General features: G+C 42.4%; 1 protein-coding gene across 4 annotated transcripts in view; it reads left to right on the top strand.

The window, feature by feature from the left end:
• ZNF143 (zinc finger protein 143) overlaps positions 1 to 22,019 on the top strand; it is a 63,147-nt gene that overhangs the window by 9,019 nt on the left and 32,109 nt on the right. Inside the window, exons 2-7 of one of the 4 annotated variants that reach the window (XM_037999726.2) lie at positions 915 to 1,029; positions 2,274 to 2,366; positions 3,534 to 3,617; positions 4,143 to 4,223; positions 7,623 to 7,819; positions 8,712 to 8,786. In XM_037999726.2, the coding sequence (XP_037855654.1) occupies positions 915 to 1,029; positions 2,274 to 2,366; positions 3,534 to 3,617; positions 4,143 to 4,223; positions 7,623 to 7,819; positions 8,712 to 8,786 (645 nt within the window). Of the gene's footprint in view, positions 1 to 910; positions 1,030 to 2,273; positions 2,367 to 3,533; positions 3,618 to 4,139; positions 4,224 to 7,622; positions 7,820 to 8,711; positions 8,787 to 22,019 lie in introns of all 4 variants that reach the window. The other 3 variants (XM_037999725.2, XM_037999728.2, XM_037999729.2) reach the window with 3 other exon arrangements.

The raw sequence follows: 22,019 nt of genomic DNA, 5'->3' as shown, positions 1-22,019 counted from the left end.
ATGGGGTTTACCATGATTGAGCAGTTGGGAGGTACAGTTTGAAATGGGATGGACAGAGAACCTCTCATTCCATTTGAGCAAAGACTTGAAGAGGTGAGGGAATGAATAATGAAGATACTGGGGAAAATGTTTCAGGCAGAAGGAAGCTCAAATGAACACGTCTTAAGGCAGCAAAACATCCGGTATGCTTGAGGAAAAGCAGGGATGCCACTGTAGCTGAAGTGGAATGAATGAGATGGTGAGTAGTAGGAAATGAGGGGCAAGATCATTAGCCTCATTGGTCAGTGTAAGGATTTGGGGATTTTACTCTGATGAGGAGTCCTCGGAAGGTTTTGAGGAGAAGAGGGACATGAGCTCACTTTTCCCTTCAAAGGACACTGACTGCTGTGTCAAAAGAAGAGTGTAGGAGGCTAATGGAGAAGCGGGGACATAAGTTAGGATGCTGTTAGAGTAATGCAGATGAGAGACTGGTTGTGGCTTGGATCAGGGAAGTAATGGTGAAGGTTGTGAGAGGTAGCCAGATTCGGGGTAGGTAGATTTCTGAAGATTAAGTCAACAAAATATGCTGACACATTGTAAGTGGGAATCTTCAACAATGCTAAACCCAAAGGAGTCAAATTATGGGAATTTTAGAGATCATACAAAACTGATGGGTACAATTTGTCAGTGCGCTTCTAAGTTGCTGAGCACACTGATAAAAGATTGTGCCCATCAGTTTGAATTGTTGAATTATGAGATGCATGCCTTGGACTTCGGGCTAATACTCTTACCCTACATATTGAGTGAAATTTTATCTTATTTCCAACACCATTACATCCTCAGCAGTTTTTTGTGATTCACAAATATTCTTTGTAACTTTCATTTCATATGTATCATTCTTTGTTCCCAAGTGTCTTTATTTTTCTTCAAGGTAGAAGATGTTGTTAGCCCAAATAAATCGAGATTCTCAGGGAATGACAGAGTTTCCTGGAGGAGGGATGGAGGCTCAGCATGTTACCCTGTGCTTGACAGAGGCAGTCACAGTGGCAGGTGAGCAGTTGTGTTTGAAGGGATGAGTTTGAAAATATCATTTATCTTAAAAGAAAATGAAAATTTACAACTTTCTAGTTCCTGATTTAGCAGAAAACAATATATATAAACCTAGGTCTTTCTATGAGGGTTTTTTTTTTTTTTTGAAACGGGACAGAGTTTTACTCTTGTTGCCCAGGCTGCAGTGCAATGGCGCGATCTCGGCTCACTGCAACCTTTGCCTCCCAAGTTCAAGCGATTCTCCTGCCTCAGCCTCCTGAGTAGCTGGGATTATAGGCACGCACCATACGCCAGCTAATTTTTGTATTTTTAGTAGAGACAGGGTTTCACCACGTTGGCCAGGCTGTTCTCAAACTCCTGACCTCAGGTAATCAACCTGCCTCGGCCTCCCAAAGTGCTGGGATTATAGGCATGAGCCACTGCGCCCGGCCTCTATGTGTATTTTTTACCTTGGTGTGGGTACAGTAGGGCACGTAATTTTTTTTTTCTTTTTCTTTTTTTTTTTTTTGAGACAAGGTCTCGCTTTGTCGCCCAGCGCTTTGTGCCGCTTTGTGGCACAATCTTGGCTCACTGCAACCTCTGCCTCCTGGGCTTAAGACATCCTGTCACCTCAGCCCCCCAAGTAGCTGAGACTACAGGCACGCACTAGCGTGCCCAGCTAATTATTTTATTTTTAGTAGAGACATGGTTTCACCATGTTACGCAGGCTAGTCTCGAACTCCTGGACTCAAGCCATCCACCCACCTCAGCCTCCAAAAGTACTGGGATTACAGGCATGAGCCTTTTGTTCCCAGCCTATTTTTTTGGTAAGTACTAAATCTCACTTTTTTTTTTTTTTTTTTTTTTTGAGGCGAAGTCTGGCTCTGTCGCCCAGACTGGAATGCAGTGGCACAATCTCGGCTCACTGCAACATCTGCCTCCTGGGTTCAAGCAATTCTTCTGCCTCAGCCTCCCAAGTAGCTGGGACTACAGGCACGCACCACCGTACCCGGCTAATTTTTGTATTTTTAGTAGAGACAGGGTTTCACCACATTGGCCAGGCTGGTCCCAAACTTCTGACCTTGTGATCCACCTGTCTCTCCAAAGTGCTGTGATTACAGGCGTGAGCCACCACAGCTGGCCACTAAATATCATTTTGAGTCTGAGTTAAGCAATCTACCTTTTTTCTGATCTTTATTTTTTAAAAAAATTAACGTGTCCATATGCTAGCTGTCTAAAGAAAATACTGATTTTTTTTGTAATAGATGGTGACAACTTAGAAAATATGGAAGGCGTGAGCTTGCAAGCAGTAACACTTGCAGATGGTTCTACTGCTTACATACAACACAATTCTAAAGGTATGTGCCTCACATATGGCTGAATGGTTAACACCAGTGATTTATGACCTGTGAGTTGGAGCACCTAGAAGCTATCCCACCTTTCCTATCTCTCCTAAAGATGCTGTATTGCACATGATAATTTTAAGTCATTTCAGTTTAATTCCTTTTTTTTTTTTTAATATAATTTGGGGTCATCCCTTGAGATACTTGGAAGATACCCTGGGATATCAAAATTAGTGGGGGAGAGGAGAGCAAGGAGTATGTCTGGACTATTTTCTAGTAAGACCTTTCTTGCTTCTCTACTTCAAGTCATTATTTCATATTTTTACCAAATATGTGTAAGAGTAAAGACATTTGGGGCTGGGCACGGTGGCTCATGCCTGTAATCCCAACACTTTGGGAGGCCGAGGCGGGCAGATCACCTGAGGTCGGAAGTTTGAGACCAGCCTGACCAACATGGAGAAACCCTGTCTCTACTAAAAATACAAAATTAGCTGGGCATGGTGGTGCATGCCTGTAATCCCAGCTACTCAGGAGGCTGAGGCAGGAGAGTCGCTTGAACCCAGGAGGCAGAGGTTGCAGTGAGCCGAGATCATACCATTGCACTCTGAACTGGGCAACAAGAGCAAAACTCTGTCTCAAAAAAAAAAGACATTTGGTCTTGCTTATCTAACATTGTCTCTGAATTAGTGTTTGCTTTGCTCCAGGAAACAGCCAAGTCCTCAAAAACTCTTTGTTTTTATGGAAACCTACTGAACACATGCATACATAAACAAGGGTCTTTTAGCCCTCAGGGATGAGAATGACAACTGACCTCACAGACACTGACATATCTGTCTGTCTTCCCAGCTTCAGCTCCCCCCTGGTCATGGTCACTGATTCTAAGTGACTCTGAAAATACCTATATAGCAGTCGAACTCATGTAGCCTGCTGTGATGAGCCACTCTTCCTCTTGACCTCATCTAATTGAAAAGTGCAGGGGAGGAAGGATGGCTGAGGGAGGATTTTCTGCTTTCTGTAGGATCACTGGATGTGTTATTGAATTGCCTCAGAACGTTGAGGGAAGAATCAAGATGAACACGAGCTTAAGTTGTGTATGTTTTTATAGTTGATATCATTTTGAAATTGTATAAAGTTTAAAATTTTTGTTTGTGCCAATTTATTGTCTTGAATCTTTTGTTCTAGATGGAAAACTCATAGATGGACAGGTCATTCAGTTGGAAGATGGTTCTGCTGCCTATGTTCAACATGTACCCATACCTAAAAGTAGTAAGTATTTAAGATAACAGCACAGGAAACCATTTTAATTCTCAGCTTTTAGTATTTGCTGTCTGCAGCTCCCTCTTACTACCTAAACTTGGGCTTGATCTCAAGTCCTCCTTCTGTAAAGGGAGATTATAGATGCCACAGAGTGGATCTTAACCAAGGCTTTCTCTTAAAGATAATGGAAAGGAAGTTGCTGGACTGCACTGTGGAGATTGAGTAACAGTCCTAAGTGAATGTTTCTGTTTTTTGAGTTGAATCGTACATGTCTCTCATTTTCTTCATTTTTCCCCTTCTTTCAACTCTCTTTAATACTGGTATATATTCCTAAAACCAATATTCTAATATCTTTTTACCTTTAAACACTGACTCAGAGAAGCTTTGCTGAACTTACTTAAATGTTCAAAGACTCATGAAGCAAATATAGATTGTTATAATGTGTTAATGGTTTATTGACTCTTGTTGCTAAGTGAGTTAATTGGAATGTGCTAGAAAACATGAGATCTAAATGTAAGCATTGTTCTTGAGCAGGGGACAGTTTGCGTCTAGAGGATGGTCAAGCAGTGCAGTTAGAAGATGGTACCACAGCATTTATTCACCACACCTCCAAAGGTAAAATAACTTTGAAAGTACTAATAAAATAAGGGAGAAGTGAGAGTGTAGGGGGAAAGAAGACCTGCGTTTAGCTTCTGAAGTGTTGTCATAGGAAAGAATTGTATTTCTTCATTAAAGTACAAGGTGGCATGATTTAAGGAAAAATTTTCCTACAATTTGAGATGTCTAGTGATAAGTTGGAACAGCAAACCAAATGATTGGTCCCTGGAATACTTAAAGTAGAGGCCACATTTTGGTTTTTTGGTTGGCTTTTTTTTTAAGAGACAAGGTCTCACTCTGTTGCCAGGCTGGAGTGTGGTGGCGCAAGCACAGCTCACTGCAGGCTCAAACTCCTAGGCTCAGGGATCCTCCCACCTCAGCCTCCTGAATAGCTGGGACTACAGGTGCACGCCGCCACTCCCAGCTAATTTTTTCATTTTTTGTAGAGATAGGGTCTTACTGTGTTGCCAGGCTAATCTCAAATTCCTGACCTCAAGCCAGCCTCCCAAAGTGCTGGGATTATAGGCGTTAGCTACTGCACTCAGCCTTAATTTCATATTTTAAATGCAGCCTTGGCTACTTTTTAAAAAGACTAAGAAATAAAATCACGATGTAACATTGAAATGGTTAACTTCATATTTTATTTATTTCTGTATTTTAGAGATAAGATCTTACTCTGTTAGGCTAGAGAGCAGTGGCACAATCATAGCTCACTACAGCCTTGAATTCCTGGGCTGAAGGGACTTTCCTGCCTCAGCCTCGTGAGCATCTAGGACTATACGTGTGTGTCACCACAGCCAGCTAATATTTTAATTTTTATTTTCTGATTAAATTTTTTTTTGTTAAATATAGGGTCTTGCTCTGTGGCTTCAAGCTAGTCTTGAACTCCTGGCCTCAAGAAGTCCTCCTGCTCCAACTTCCTAAAGCACTGGGGTCACAGACATGAACCACTTTGCCTAACCTGTTTCTTCCTCTTAAGTAGAATTTTTTGGCTGGACATGGTAGCTCATGCCTATAATCCTAGCACTTTGGGAGGCCGATGCAGGCAGATCACCTGAGGTCAGTGGTTTGAGACTAGCCTGGCCAACATGGCAAAACCCTGTCTCTACTAAAAATACAAACATTAGCCAGGTGTGGTGGCGCTTGCCTTAAATTCTGGCTACTCAGGAGGCTGTGGCAGGAGAATCGCTTGTACCCAGAAGGAGGTTGCAGTGTAGTCGAAATCGTGCCACTGCACTCCAGCCTGTGCAACAAAGTGAGACTCTGTCTCAAAAATAAAAACAAAAAAAAAAACCATATATATATACGCACACATATATATAAAATTTTAAAAGCAAGGTCCTTTGCCTACTGTGTTTAATTGAAACTAAGTATACAGTTTCAAAAATATTTGAAGCAAATATAACAAAACGTTAATGCTTATTACATTTGTTTAAGGGAAGTTCAGAGTTTTGAGGTGGAATGTGTAGGAATGATGAGTACAGCTCTGCAGCCAGACTATGTAGATTCAAAACTACTGTTTTGTTTTTTTTAGTTGTGTGACGTTAAGCAGATTACTTCTCTGTTCTTTAGTTTCATCATCTGTAAAATGAGGATTATAGTACGTGTCCATATCATATGTAGGGTTGTTGTGAGGGCAGAATGCACAAGCATGTAAAGCACTTAGAACTGTGTTTGTCACATACTAAATGCTCAACAAATGTTACCTATTGTTACTACTTTAGAGAATATTTTATTTTATTTTATTTATTTTTTCAAGAGAGTCTCGCTCTGTTGCCAGGCTGGAGTGCAGAGGCGCAATCTCGGCTCACTGCAACCTCCGCCTCCTGGTTTCAAGTGATTCTCTGGCCTCAGCCTCCCAAGTAGCTGAGATTACAGGCACCGGCCACTACGCCCGGCTAATTTTTGCATTTTAGTAGAGATGGGGTGTCACCATGTTGGTCAGGCTGGTTTCGAACTCCTGACCTCAGGTGATCCACCCACCTCGGCCTCCCAAAGTGCTGGGATTACAGGAGTGAGCCACCGCGCCCAGCTACAGAATATTTTATTACAGAATGACATAACACATTTTAGAAAGACTGTTTTGTTGTGAAGCCAAAGGGAGGAATCTTTAAAAAAATTAAAACACTTAAATTTATAAATAAATTTAATTACAGTTGGAAAAAAGTAAAGTCTACACCCCTCCCTCCCTCCCTCCCTCCCTCCCTTCCTTCCTTCCTTCCTTCCTTCCTTCCTTCCTTCCTTCCTTCCTTCCTTCCCTCCTTCCCTCCCTCCCTCCCTCCTTCCTCTCTTCTCTTTCTTTCTCTCTTTCGACAGAGTCTTGCTCTGTCACCAGGCTGGAGTGCAGTGGCACGGTCTCGGCTCACTGCAACCTCCACTTCTCAGGTTCAAGTGATTCTCCTGCTTCAGCCTCCTGAGCAGCTGGGACTATAGGTGCGCGCCACCATGCCCAACTATTTTTTTTGTATTTTTAGTAGAGATGAGATTTCACCATGTTGACCAGGATGGTCTCGATCTCTTAACTTTGTGATCTGCCCGGCTTGGCGCCTCCCAAAGTGCTGGGATCATAGGCGTGAGCCACTGCGCATGGGCACACTTTTTTCTTTATCAATAAGTTTTAGTCATAAGTTAATTGTAACTGGCTAGATTTATTATTTCACTCCATATATATATATATCGATATAAAATCACAATTTCATATCGATACCATTATAGATATAGATATATCTTAGTGTGGACATTTAGAGGGTAAAAAGAAAAACACCAGGGAGGGACTGTGGAGTCATACTGACATGAGTTCAAATTCTGATTTTTCTACATATTGATTTTGACTGTTAATTGTTAGTGTGGTTTTTTTTGTTTGTTTTTTGAGAAGGACTCTCGCTCTGTTGCCCAGGCTGGAGTGCAGTGGCGTAATCTTGGCTCACTGCAACCTCTGCTTCCCAGGTTCAAGAGATTCTCCTGCCTTAGCCTCCCCAGGAGCTGGGAATACAGGCGTGTGCCACCATGCCCGGCTGATTTTTTTTCTATTTTTAGTACAGCGGGTGTTTCACCGTGTTAGCCAGGATGGTCTCAATCTCCTGACCTTGTGATCTGCCCGTCTCGGCCTCTCAGAGTGCTGGGATTATAGGCTCGAGCCACTGCACCCGGCCTGTTAGTGTTTTTTAAATTTTCTGATTCCTAAGGAAAGTGATGTTACTTCTCCAAACCTGAGTTCCCATTTATACAATGAAGGCGGTAAATATACCTGCCTTGCAGAATTACTGTGAGGATTAAATGAAATAACACATATAAAGTACATGGTCCAGTACTCAGAGTAAACTACTCAATAAAAGCTCATTTCTCTCTTCCTTTCAATATGTAAATATTTGTCAGATTTTACCTTTAATTTAATGCCATTCTCTTCCACTCTCTCAGATAGTTATGACCAGAGTGCATTACAGGCGGTTCAGCTGGAAGATGGCACCACAGCTTATATCCACCACGCAGTGCAAGTCCCGCAGTCTGACACCATCTTGGCAATTCAGGCTGATGGGACAGTGGCAGGTCTGCACACTGGGGATGCCACAATTGACCCCGACACCATCAGTGCTTTGGAACAGTATGCAGCAAAGGTACAGCATTTCACAATGTCAAGAATGTCCAATATATAACTTCTTTATTTTTCATGAAAAGAAAAGAAAACAAAAAAGTACACCTCATCAAAAAAAACTGGCCAGTTTTGGCCAGGCATGGCGTGATATCACACCTATAATCCTAGCACTTTGGGATGCCAAGATGGGAGGATTGTTTGAGCACAGATCCCTGTCTCAAATTCAGAAATTAAAAAAAGAAAAAGACACTAGCAATTCAAAGTCAAAATCAGTCAGTATCAAAGAGATCAGCATTTATCTTAAGTGAAGTGTAGAAAGACTGGAAAAAAAAAAATAAGGGAATAGGGTAAAGGCTTATAGAAGAGAAATGAGTGGCAGGTAATTCACCAAAAGATATACAAGGATGAAGAGCTATAAAAGAAAGTATAAATGGAACTGCTTATGAATTAAGAAGTAGTAACTATAGATGAGAAAAAGTAAAGGAAAGTCTCAAGTTTTATATCAAAAGGGCTGATTTTTTTTCCCCTGCGTTGAACATGTGTCTCTCATATAACTTAAAAGGTTTTTTTTTTTTTTTTTTCACTTTTATTAGGGAAATTTTCTTTTTTTTCCTTTACAAACAAAATAAATAGAGACAGAGTCTTGCTCTTTTGCCCAGGCTGGTTTTGAACTCCTGGGCTCAAATGATCCTCCTGCCTCAGCCTCCCAAAGTGCTGGGATTACTGGCGTGAGCCACCATGCCCAACCTATTATGGAAATTTTCAAATATACACAAAAATAAATGATAATGAAGCACCATGTACTTTTTTTTTCTTTTGTTGTTTTTGCAAGCTTCTCCCTGAACCATGTACTTAACCAGGCTAAAGCATTATCAAAATGGAAAATGTTTTAAAGCTTTATTTTATTCATGTAGGTGTCCATTGATGGAAGTGAAAGTGTAACAGGTACTGGAATGATTGGAGAAAATGAGCAAGAGAAAAAAATGCAGGTATGTAAAACTAATTTTTAATATAAAAATCTGTCTTAGCATTTCTGTGCCCTTCTGTGGATGAAAGCAAGAATAGGTAACTCACTACCTCTAGGAAAATCTCACCAATTCAGAAAAACAGTGTATGTATTAGGCAGCAGCTTTCTCAAACTGCCTGAGGTCCCAGTGTTCATTGGTGGATGCAAAAATGACACTAAAGAAATGGAAATATCACAGAAATCCAGTTGAAGCTTGTGTGCTGAATTCTAAGGCAGTTTTCTGGACAAGGCAGTTGTGGAGACGAGGTGATTTTCTGACTGCCCCCACCCATGGCATGGCAATTTGTGGATACTTTTTCTGGGACGCCATCATGATTCTTTCTAAATAATCCTCTCTGCTTTGCTTTTTGTATTTTTAAATTTCTTCTCCTTCCAACTGATTCCCTCCATATTTTCCTTTTCAACTTCTGAAGGGAGAGTCCAGCCTAGCTAATCTTGGACAAAGCTGTTTATACTTTTTCTACCAGACTGCTTCCTGGTCTGCAGGTGGCCTATGGGCTGGTTTCCCATGGTTAAAATGTTCACCCTGGGTCCAGTCATTGGCTGCCCCTTACCTAAGTAACAGCCTAGAGCACCAGTGCTTCTCAAAGTTTTGTAGTATGTACAAAGTAGTCACAGGTACATTCTTGGGTATCTCCTACAATCAAAAATTGAAAACTTATGTTATTCAAGAATTGTTTTTGTGTTTGGGGGAGATGTTTGTGTGGAGGGTATGCTTGGAGCTTATACAATCATTGTAGTACATTCCTGCTTTAATGCTGCTCTTTATTTTCTCAGCAATTATCTCTAATATTTTGTTGACTGTTCCTTTATAGTAGTTTTTTTTTATTTCATTCTTCAGAGTTTTATTATATTTAACTCCTTAAATTGCTACTCAGGGTCACATTTATAACCTTGAGCATTAACATGACCACTTATGACATTGAGTGATACTGTTAGGGATTGTCAAGAAGATTTTACATTTATGCTAATAGTAAGTGATAAAATAACAGGAATCACTGAAATCACTTGTAGAAATATGCTTCTGGCCAGGCATGGTGGCTCATGCCTGTAATCCCAGCACTTTGGGAAGGCTGAGGTATATGGATGAGTTGAGGTCGGGAGTTCGAGACCAACTTGGCCAACATGGTGAAACCCTGCCTCTACTAAAAATACAAAAAATTAGCCAGGCATGGTGGCTAGTGCCTATAATCCAAGCTACTCAGGAGGCTGAGGCAGGAGAATCGCTTGAACCCAGGAGACGGAGGTTGCAGTAAGCCCAGATCGCACTATTGCACTCCAGCCTGGGCAGCAAGAACGGAACTGTCCCCCAAAAAAAAAAAAAAAAAGAAATATGATGCTTCTACACATTGCTGAATAGCCAGTATTTCTGTTTACCAGCTGAAGTGGTGCCACAAAGTGGCAATAGTATAAATACAGTTTTCAGTTCACTAAGCCCATCAACTTTGATGCTGTGTGATTCTTAGCAAAATGTTCAGGTCTCAATTCATATTCATATTTTGTGAATGAAATGAGACTTTAAGGTGGGTGTGGTGGCTCACACCTGTAATCTGAATACTTTGAGAGGCTGAGGTGGGAAGATTGCTTGAACCCAGAAGTTTGAGACCAGCCTGGGCAACAAAGTAAGACTCCGTCTGTACAAAAAATTTAAAAATTAGCAAGACTTGGTGGCACACATTTGTAGTCACAACTATTTGGGAGGCTAGGGCAGGAGGATCCCTTGAGCCCGTGGTTTGAAGTTATAGTGAGTTGATTGTGCCACTGCACTCCAGCCTGGGCAACAGAGCAAGACCCTGTTCTCCTCCACCCCCCAAAAAATGAGACTTCAATGTTTTTTGTACAGTTCTGTGTCAAATCCACCTAAGTCAACCTCTATTAAGATGCAAACACAGGGCTGGGTGCGGTGGCTCAAGCCTGTAATCCCAGCACTTTGGGAGGCCGAGGCGGGCGGATCACAAGGTGAGGAGATCGAGACCATCCTGGCTAACACAGTGAAACCCCGTCTCTACTAAAAAATACAAAAAACTAGCCGGGCGAGGTGGCAGGCGCCTGTAGTCCTAGCTACTCGGGAGGCTGAGGCAGGAGAATGGCGTAAACCCGGGAGGCGGAGCTGGCAGTGAGCTGAGGTCTGGCCACTGCACTCCAGCCTGGGCAGCAGAGCGAGACTCTGTCTCAAAAAAAAAAAAAAAAAAAAAAAAAAGGGCCGGGTGCGGTGGCTCAAGCCTGTAATCCCAGCACTTTGGGAGGCTGAGACGGACGGATCACGAGGTCAGGAGATCGAGACCATCCTGGCTAACACGGTGAAACCCCGTCTCTACTAAAAATACAAAAAACTAGCCGGGCGAGGTGGCGGGCGCCTGTAGTCCCAGCTACTCCGGAGGCTGAGGCAGGAGAATGGCATAAACCCGGGAGGCAGAGCTTGCAGTGAGCTGAGATCCGGCCACTGCAGTCCAGCCCGGACTACAGAGCAAGACTCCGTCTCAAAAAAAAAAAAAAAAAAAAAAAAAAAAAAAAAAAAAAAAGATGCAAACACAGGGTAAATATATGCGGGAGTTATAGGTCAGTGGCTTGGAGTATTGGAGTGGCCCAATAAGTTATCTGTCTTATTGGTGACTGACAGACAACTACATTTTTTAAAAAATAGAATATTTTAAAGAAAAGGCTGGGTGCAGTGACTCACGCAGTAATCCTAGCACTTTGGGAGGCCAAGGTGGGTGGATCACCTGAGGTCAGGGGTCTGAGACCAGCCTGGCCAACATGGTGAAACCCCATCTCTACTAAAAATACAAAAATTAGTTGGGTGTGGTGGTGTGTGCCTATAATCCCAGCTACTCGGGAAGCTGAGGCAGGAGAATCGCTTGAACCTGGGAAGTGGGGGTTGCATTGAGCCAAGATTGCACCACTGCACCCCAGCCTGGGCAACAGAGCGAGACTGTCTGGAAAAAAAAAAAAAAAATTTTCTGAACTCAGAAACGTAACTAGGAATTCAGAACTGCTGAGGCAAAATGTCATAAAAAGCCCCATTACTCTTTATCTGTAGACATATTACCATTTGGTATGGGTACCAGTAGACAAATAGACCACTGTTGAATAGGATTCTTTTTTTTTTTTTTTTTTTTTTTTTTTTTTTGAGACGGAGTCTTGCTCTGTCGCCCAGGCTGGAGTGCAGTGGCCGGATCTCAGCTCACTGCAAGCTCCGCCTCCTGGGTTCACACCATTCTCCTGCCTCAGCCTCCCGAGTAGCTGGGACTACAGGCACCCGCCACCTCGCCCGGCTAGGTTTTTTTTTTTGTAATTTTTAGTAGAGACGGGGTTTCACCGTGTTAGCCAGGATGGTCTCGATCTCCTGACCTCGTGATCCGCCCGTCTCGGCCTCCCAAAGTGCTGGGATTACAGGCTTGAGCCACCGCGCCCGGCCAGGATTCTTTTTTTTTTTTTTTTTTTTTTACTGTAGCTCTTTCTCCTTTGCCTTTTATACCTCTTCCTTACAGACTAGATCTGCAATGTCCAGTACGGTTGCCACTAGCCATATGTGGCACTTGAAATGTGTCTAGTCCAAATTGAGATGTGCTGTAAGTAGATTTTGGAGACGTAGTATGATAAAAAGAATGTAAAATATCAATAATTTCTTATATTGATAACATTGAAATGATAATTTGAACTTACTGGGTTAAACAAAATAATTACTATTAATTTCACCTGTTTCTTTTAATTTTTTTCAGTTGGTTACTAGAAATTTTTTATTTTATTTTATTATTTTATTATATTTATTTATGTATTTTGAGATGGAGTCTTACTCTCTTGCCCAGGGTGGAGTGCAGTGGTGTGATCTTGGCTCATTGCAACCTCCACCTCCCGGGTTCAGATGTTTCTTCTGCCTCAGCCTCCCGAGTAGCTGGGATTACAGGCATGCACCACCACACTCAGCTAATTTTTGTAATTTTTTTTTTTCTTTTTTTTTTTTTTTTTTTTTTTGAGACGGAGTCTCGCTCTGTCGCCCAGACTGGAGTGCGGTGGCTGGATCTCAGCTCACTGCAAGCTCCGCCTCCCAGATTTACGCCATTCTCCTGCCTCAGCCTCCCGAGTAGCTGGGACTACAGGCGCCCGCCACCTCGCCCGGCTAGTTTTTTGTATTTTTTTTTAGTAGAGGCGGGGTTTCACCGTGTTAGCCAGGATGGTCTCGATCTCCTGACCTCGTGATCCGCCCGTCTCGGCCTCCCAAAGTGCTGGGATTACAGGCTTGAGCCACCGCGCACGGCCAATTTTTGTATTTTTAATAGAGACGGGGTTTCCTCCTGTTGACCAGTCTGGTCTTGAACTCCTTACCTCCAGCAATCAACCCACCTCAGCCTCCCAAAATGCTGGCATTACAGGTGTGAGCCAACATGCCTGGTATTTTTTTTTTCTTGAAACAGAGTCTTGCTCTGTCAGACTGGAGTGCAGTGGCGCGATCTTAGCTCACTGCAACCTCTGTTCAAGCCTGCTCAGTTCAAGCAGTTCTCCTGCCTCAGCCTCCCGAGTAGCTGGGACTACAGGCATGCACCACCATGCCTGGCTAATTTTTTGTATATTTAGTAGAGATGGGATTTCACCATGCTGGCCAGGCTGGTCTCGAACTGCTGACCTTGTGATCCGCCCATTCGGCCTCCCAAAGTGCTGGGACCACAGGCGTGAGCCACCATGCCTGACCCCTATTTTATTTATTTTTTTATTTTTTGAGACAGTCTTGCTCTGTCGCTCAGGCTGGAGTGTAGTAGTGCAGTGTTGGCTCAAGTGAGCCTCCTGCCTTGACGTCCCAAAGTCCTGGGATTATAGGTGTGAACCAATTTACATGGCCAGAGTTTTTTTTTTTTTGAGATGGCGTCTCACTCTGTCACCAGGCTGGAGTGCAGTGGCGTGATCTCAGCTCACTGCAACCTCTGCCTCCCGGGTTCAAGCGATTCTCCTGCCTCAACCTCCTAAGTAGCTGGGACTACAGGCACATGCCACCACACATAGCTAATATTTGTATTTTCAGTAGATGCAGGGTTTCACCATGTTGGCCAGGATGGTCTCGATCTCTTGACCTTGTGATCCGGCCGCCTCAGCCTCCCAAAGTGCTGGGATTACAGGTGTGAGCCACCATGCCCGGCTCAGAAAATTTTTAATTACATATGTGACTTGCACTTGTGACTCATATTTCTCTTCGTTCGTGCTGGATCGGAAGTTCATGACTTCACCATTCTCTAAAACAATTAATTACCATATTTAAGGTTGAGAACCTAGTACTTGGTTTTTTGTGGTTTTTGTTTTTTGAGACAGGGTGTTGCTTTGTTGCCCAGGCTGGAGTGCAGTGGCCTGATCTCGGCTCACTGCAACCTCTGCCTCCTGGGTTTAACCGATTCTCCTGCCTCAGCCTCCTGAGTAGCTGGGATCACAGGCACATGCTACCATGCCTGGCTAATTTTTTATATTTTTGTTAAAGAAATATGAAAAAATTTTTTTGTATTTCACCATGTTGGCCAGGCTGATCACAAACTCCTGACCTCAAGTGATCCACCTGCCTCTGCCTCCCAAAGTGTTGGGATTACAGGCATGAGTCACCATGCCCAGCCTAAACCCTGCTTTTCTAAGTCTCTATCTTTCCACCTCTAAAAGAAAGCTATTAATTAGATCCATGACTGTCTTAGGGGCAAGTTTTTTTTTGTTTTTTTTTTTTTGAGCTGGAATCTCACTCTGTTGCCCAGGCTGGAGTGCAACGGCCTGATCTCGGCTCACTGTAGCCTCTGCCTCCTGGTTGAACTCCTGACCTCCAGTGATCTGCCCACCTCAGCCTCCCAAAGCACTAGGATTACGGGCATGAGCCACCGCACCTGGCCAAAGATTTTTTAGTTTTTTTTAAATTCAGAGAAAGTACAAAGAAGAAAACCCAAAATGACCCATAATCTTACTCTACACATATCTATTTTACATATTTTTAAAGATAAAAGTAATCATGTTTATGTTTAGAAAATCCAAATAGTATAGATTAGTAAAAAATAAAAAGTGAGAGATTTACTGCCTGATAATAATTATTGTTAGAAATCGACTTTGTTTTTGTTTTCTCTCTCTTTCCTTTTTTTTTTTTTTTTTTTTTTATGAGAAGAGTCTCGCTCTATCACCCAGGCTGGAGTAGAGTGGCACAATCTCGGCTCACTGCAACCTCTGCCTCCTGGGTTCAAGTGATTCTCATGCCTGAGCTTCCCAAGTAGCAGGAATTACAGGCTCACACCACCATGCCCAGCTAATTTTTGTATTTTTAGTAGAAACAAGGTTTTGCCATGTTGGCCAGGCTAGTCTGAACTCCTACCCTCACGTGATCCACCTGGCTCGGCCTCCCAAGGATTATAGGCAGGAGCCACCGTGCCCCGCCTTGTTTTTGTTTTTTAATCTTCCTGGCAGTGCTGATGTATCTCATGGTTCCTTAGAAGTTCCTCTGGTGCCACACTTCTAGGATTGTTTCCTTTCTTCAAGGAGAACACGTTTTTTAAAATTCAAGTTGTTTTTATTTTATCCTCCCCCAAGAATATAGATTATTTACATCATACAAGTTAACAAACACCAGATTGTAAGTTATATCTCCCATGTGCATTAGGCCATTACAGTAAATGGGATTATAAGTACTAAACCAGACAATATAATGCAATATTTATCCTCAGCCCTACTGAGTCTCTCACTCTATAATTACAGAAGCTCTGCTAGTTAGGTGCCACTAGACTACAGCATCCTGAAACCTGGTAGATTGATAGCTTGAGCTCTAGAGCCAAACTCCTTCAGATCTCACTTCCTAGATTTTGGCCATGGGCAAGTTACATTACTTAACCCCTCTGAGTCTCATTTTTTCTATTTGTAAATCATAGATAATATTGAATTCATTGGGTAGCCAGGGGGGGCCAGTTAGACAGTATGTGTAAAGCAGCCACCGCAGTGCATAACATAAATGCAACTGCTCAGTAAATGCCAGTTAGCCTCTTTATTATTGAGGTCACTTTGGAATTAAATCTTAGCTCCAGTCATGTATCTACCTCTGGAATTTGCACTTCTTTAGAATATAGTGGTATAACTAGCACCTCCTAGATTGTTTAAGCCTAAAAGGACTTAGGTTATCTGTCTAGTATGGGCTTTTCAAGCCCTGTTTTTTGAGGTTTCAGTAGTCCTGTCAGGGACTCGCAGATCTCTGATCTACCCTCATCTGCCAAGGCCAGCAGCTCCAGTTCCTTTGTCTGTTTTACACAGTAGAATGCTGTGTAAGATTTTATCTGCCAAAGGTGTTTGACTCTTTCAAAAAAGAAAAAACATTACTGACTTAGAACAATGTATGTGTTTTTTTTTTTTTTTTTTTTTTTTGAGACAGTCTCATCTGTCACCCAGGCTGGAGTACAGTTGCACAATCTCGGCTCACTGCAGCCTTTGCCTCCTGGGTTCAAGCAATTCTCCTGCCTCAGCCTCCCGAGTAGCTGGGACTACAGGCGCCCGCCTCCGCGCCTGGCTAATTTTTTGTATTTTTAATAGAGACAGGGTTTCACTGTGTTAGCCAGGATGGTCTCGTGATCCGCCTGCCTCAGCCTCCCAAAGTTCTGGGATTACAGGTGTGAGCCACTGCACTCGGGGTTTTTTTTTTTTTTTTTTTTTTTTGAGATGGAGTTTCACTCTTGTCACCCAGGCTGGAGTGCAATGGCGCAATCTTGGCTCACTGCAACCTCCGACTCCCAGGTTCAAGCAATTCTCCTGCCTTAGCCTCCCGAGTAGCTGGGATTACAGGTGCCCGCCACCACGCCCGGCTAATTTTTGTATTTTTAGTAGAGATGGGATTTCACCATGTTGGCCAGGCTGGTCTCAAACTCCTGACCTCAGGTGATCTGCCTGCCTTGGCCTCCCAAAGTGCTGGGATTACAGGCTTGAGCCACCGCACCTGGCCACAATATGTTCTTTATAGACAGGCAGATACGCCCTATGTATCTTGCACAATGTTACATGATGAATTTATGGCAGAGCTAAGGTTATGTCTTAATTCTCAGAACATACATTAAATACCAGTTAAGTCATTTTCTGTACATGGTTCTTGGAAGCTGATTAATATTTCATTGGTGTTAGCTTCAAAATTGCCCTTGAGAGTTTTCCCTTATGATGATATATCAGATTGCTGTTTCTTTGACAGAGACTGCACATATCTCATGCTACATAACCCTGAAGTACCTATTATAGTTTTGGTCTTTTAATTGAGCTTTTGAGTTATGGATTCTGTCCATTTTTGCCCCTAAAACATCTGTAGAATCAGCTATTGCTTTCTATTCCACAGTCATTATCCTAGGTTTGTTTTTATCACTTCTTTCCTGCATATTTATGATTATACAAACTTCTTTTGGTTTCCCTACCTTATTTGTCTTTTCAATCTGTTCCCCGCCATTACTGTAGTTCTCTTTCTAAAATGTAGATAGCCAGGCATGGTGGCGCTCCCCTGTAGTCCCAGCTGTTCAGGAGGCTGAGACACAAGAATTGCTTCAACCTGTGAGGCGGAGGTTGCAGTGACCTGAGATTGCACCACTGCACTCCAGTGTGGGCAACAGAACGAGACCCTGTCTCAAAAATAATAATAATAATAATAATTAATTAATTAATTAAAACACAGAGCTGATCTTGGCTTGTCCCTTACTTAAAAATTTTTAACACCTTCCTTTGGCTTTCATTGTCTAGGCTTACTGTTCGGGGTAGCATCTATTGCTTTTCACAAACTTGGTCCTAAACTTTCATTTTCATGAAACTCATTCTATTATGTAAGCATAATACTCTCATGTTGTTTCCACTTCTTCTAGATACACTGTAAACCTTTGATCATACTGTTCCTTCTGCCTGGACAGCACTCCCCAGTCGTCTTCTTCAGCCTTCAAATTTCACCCCTAGACAGCTTGCCCTAACCTACATCTCCCTACTTTTGCATTTTGCCCTTTTAGATCTTTTCATAGACTCCTGTGATAGCAATTATTATGTTCTGTTATAATCCTTCATTAATAGCACAGTTTTACTAGCTAGACTGAGAGCCCTACAAAGGCAGGAACAGTATTTTATTTATCATTTTAAGAAGTAGGTATTTAGCCAATCATTTATTAAACATTTATTATTTTACAATGTTGTGATAGGAAGTGGTAGGGAGTTGTGATGGAGGGATAGGTATAAAGGGTAGTTTATTGGAAATAGAATAAGGTATAGATACAAAGCAGGTTCCAAATAGAAAAAAAAATTTATTTGAGAATTGAGAAGGTAAATATTAGCCTAGATTGGAGATAAAGAGCTTTGCAAGGAAACATTTCCAATAAAAAGAGAGGGAATCCTATCACACCCAAATACTCTATGCATTGAGATAAAAGCCAGAATGACTTTTTGACTGTGTCTTCCTGGCCTTTTATTTTTCCAACTACTGTATACTGTAGGTCATTGCTATTTTTGTAGTTTTCTTTCCAGAGGTTCCTTTTGTTTGTTGGGTGTTTGTACAGGTATTCATCCTACTGCACTTTGTGAGAACGCCTTTAAGAGAGGTCTGTTTTGGGTAATTAGATAGTAGTGGAAATAATTCTGTTGGACACTGCCCTTACTGATAATTCTCATAGCATGCCAAATGCTAGTGACTTCAGCTGGCTTAGAAATACGAAACCTTGCTGTTATCACCCATGTCCCCACCCCAAAGGCACACATTCAGAAACCTCAGTAGTTCTCCCTAAACTGAATTTTCTGACCCTTATTTTACTACTGTAAGTTCTTAAAAAGTCTCCACTATAGACATTAAGAATAGGAGCAAAAACAAGTACATTTTTGGAAAAAATTTCCAATACTCATCATTGGTTAGGAATTCAACATTGTTTCCTTGGCTTAACTAAATTAGATGCCAAATTCCTGGTATATGTTTCATACCAGAAATGAAGCTCCTGATAAATTGTCTTAGGAGGAAGCAAGAGAAGAACAGAAAAGATTCAAATATGAGTCTCTCAGGGATTATTTGCTGCTGCTACCTAGTCTGAAGGTGTGAGCAGCTGGGCTTAGTTTGACAGATGTGGAAAGGTGGTAAGCACTTTCATTTCATAGTGCTCTTAGAGAGGAGGGGAAGAGAACAGGAAGAAGAGTCCTTTTCTCTTAATTTGGAGTCTTTCGTCAGTTGAAATCTGCCTTTACAAATCATATAAAGCCTGATGCCAATTCTACTAAAATAAAGCTCTACACTTATATGTGTATTTAAAAAACACTGGGCTGGGCATGTGGCCCACATCTGTAATCCAAACATTTTGGGAGGCTGAGGCAGGAGGATTGCTTGAGGCCAGGAGTTCAAGACCAGCCTAGACAACATGACAAGACTCCATCTGTACAATTTTTTTTTTTTTTTGAAAACAAACTGAGCATGGTGGTACACACCTGTTGTCCTAACTACATGGGAGGCTAGGCAAGAGGATCACTTGAGCCCAGGAGTTGGAGGGTGCAGTGAGCTGTGATTGTGCCACTGTACTCTAGCCTGAGTGACAGAGTGAGACCCCATCTCTAAAATAAATAAATAAAAAATACTGAATGGAAATAGACCAAGAAGTTGACGATGGTTTTCCCTGGATGGTGGAATTATAACACGCTTGAGCTTTTTTTTTTTTCTTTTTTCTTTTTTTTTTTTTTTTGAGACAGGGTCTCATTTATTACCCAGGCTAGAGGGCAGTGGCACAATCTTGGCTCACTGTAGCCTCAACCTCCTGGGTTCAAGTAATCCTCCTGCCTCAGCCCCTCATGTAGCTGGGATGACAGGCACACACCACTATGCCCAGCTAATTTTTGTATTTTTTTGTAGAAATGGGGTTTTGCCATGTTGCCCAGACTGGTCTCCAACTCCTGGGCTCAAGTGATCCACCTGCCTCAATCTCTCAAAAGTGCTGGGATTACAGATGTGAGCTACCGTGCCTGGTTGAACTTTTTGTTCTTCACTATGGTATCCAGATTCCTCCAGAGTATATGTGTTGCTGTTACAATACATGAAAAAAATTATAATGAAGTTATTAAAATAATAGCTAATTTTTAAAGGGTTCATAGAGGCTTTTCTGTTTTCATGAGAAGTAAACAGAAACTGATTTTTTTGAGACAGGATCTCATTCTGACACCCAAGCTGGAGTGCAGTGGGGCGATCATAGCTTACTGCAGCCTTGATCTCCCAAGGCTCAGGTGATCCTCCCACCTCAGCCTCCCAAGTAGCTGGGACCACAGGTACACACCACCACACCCAGCTAGTTTTTTATCTTTTGCAGAGATGGGGGTTCCCCCATGTTTCCCATGCCGGTCTCAAACTCCTGGGTTCAAACGATCCTCCCACCTTGGCCTCCTAAAGTATTGGAATTATAGGCATGAACCACTGCATTTGGCCTAAGAAACTTTTTTGTTCTAATAATATTTGATTTCCATTTCTTATAGTTTTATTAAGATATATTTCACATACTAGCTGGGCACAGTGTTACATGCCTGTAGTTCCAGCTATTCAGGAAGCTGAGACAGGAGGATTCCTTGAACCCAAGAACTTGAGTCTAGTGTGGACAACATAGCAAGACTCCAATTTCTTAAAACAAGTAAAATATATATTTTACATACTTTTTTTTTTTTTAATTTTTGAGACAGGGTCTCGCTTTGTCACTGTAATTTTATCTATTTTATTTCTGTATTACTTTTTTGTTTATTAAGACAGGTGTCAGCTGGGCATGGTGGCTCACACCCGTAATCCCAGCACTTTGGGAGGCCAAGGCAGGCAGATCACAAGGTCAGGAGATCAAGACCATCCTGGCTAACACGGTGAAACCCCGTCTCTACTAAAAATACAAAAAAAATTATCTGGGCATGGTGGCGGGCGCCTGTAGTCCCAGCTACTTGGGAGGCTAAGGCAGGAGAATGACATGAACCCGGGAGGCGGAGCTTGCAGTGAGCCGAGATTGTGCCACTACACTCCAGCCTGGGCGACAGAGCAAGACTCCGTCTCAAAAAAAAGAAAGACAGGTGTCTCACTCTGTCACCCAGGATGGAATGCAGTGGCACAAACACAGCTTGCTGCAGCCTAACCTCCTGGACTTGAACAATCCTCTCACCTCAATCCTGAGTAGCTGGAATTATAGGCAGGTGCCACCATGCACAGCTGATGTTTTTGCATTTTTTGTAGAAATGGGGTTTCACCATTTGCCCAGGATAGTCTCGAGCTCCTGATCTCAAATGATCTGCCTTTCTTGGCCTCCAAAAGTGCTGGGATTATAGGCTTGAGCCACTGTGCCCAGCCTACATACTATTTATTTATTTATTTATTTATTTTTGTTTGAGATGGAGTTTTGCTCTTATTGCCCAGGCTGGAGTGCAATAGCATGATCTTAGCTCAGTGCAACCTCTACCTCCTGGGTTCAAGTGATTCTCCTGCCTCAGCCTTCCAAGTGGCTGAGATTACAGGCATTCGCCACCACACCTAGCTAATTTTTTTTTTTTTGAAACGGAGGCTTGCTCGTTTCCCAGACTGGAGTGCAGTGGCTTGATCTCGGCTCACTGCATCTTCTGCCTCCCAGGTTCAAGCGAGTCTCCTGCCGCTGTCTCCCTGGTAGCTGGAATTATAAGCACATGCCGCAACGCCCGCCTGTTTTTTGTAATTTTTAGTAGAGACAGGGTTTCACTGTGTTGGCTAGGCTGGTCTGGAACTCCCAACCTCAGGTGAATTCGCTTACCTTGGCCTCCCAGAGTGCTGGGATTACAGTTGTGAGCCACTGCACCCAGCCCTAATTTTGTATTTTTAGTAGAGACAGGGTTTCACTGTGTTTGTCAGACTGGTCTCGAACTCGACCTCAGGTGATCCACCCACCTTGGCATCCCAAAGTGTTGAGATTACAGGCCTGAGCCACCGTGCCTGGCACAGCCTACATACTTAAATTTACCCATTTAAAGTATACAGCTTAGTGGTTTTTAGTAAATTCAAAAAATTGAACAGTTACCACAATCTTAATTTTAGAACTTTAAAAATACCCCTAAAAAGAAAAATTTATTGTAATTCTGTTCATATATTTTAGTGGTATGAATCCTTTTATAAATCTTACGACATTTTCAGGGTGAACCTAGCACTGTGAGTTATGAAGGCATATAAGACACAGTTCTTGACTTCAAGTAACTGATAGACTAATAGGGAAGAGAAGGA

Source organism: Chlorocebus sabaeus, chromosome 1, assembly GCF_047675955.1.
Source record: "Chlorocebus sabaeus isolate Y175 chromosome 1, mChlSab1.0.hap1, whole genome shotgun sequence".
Taxonomy (NCBI): domain Eukaryota; kingdom Metazoa; phylum Chordata; class Mammalia; order Primates; family Cercopithecidae; genus Chlorocebus; species Chlorocebus sabaeus.
The sequence above is the reverse complement of the archived record's forward strand: the minus strand, read 5'-3'. Positions and strand labels throughout refer to the sequence as shown.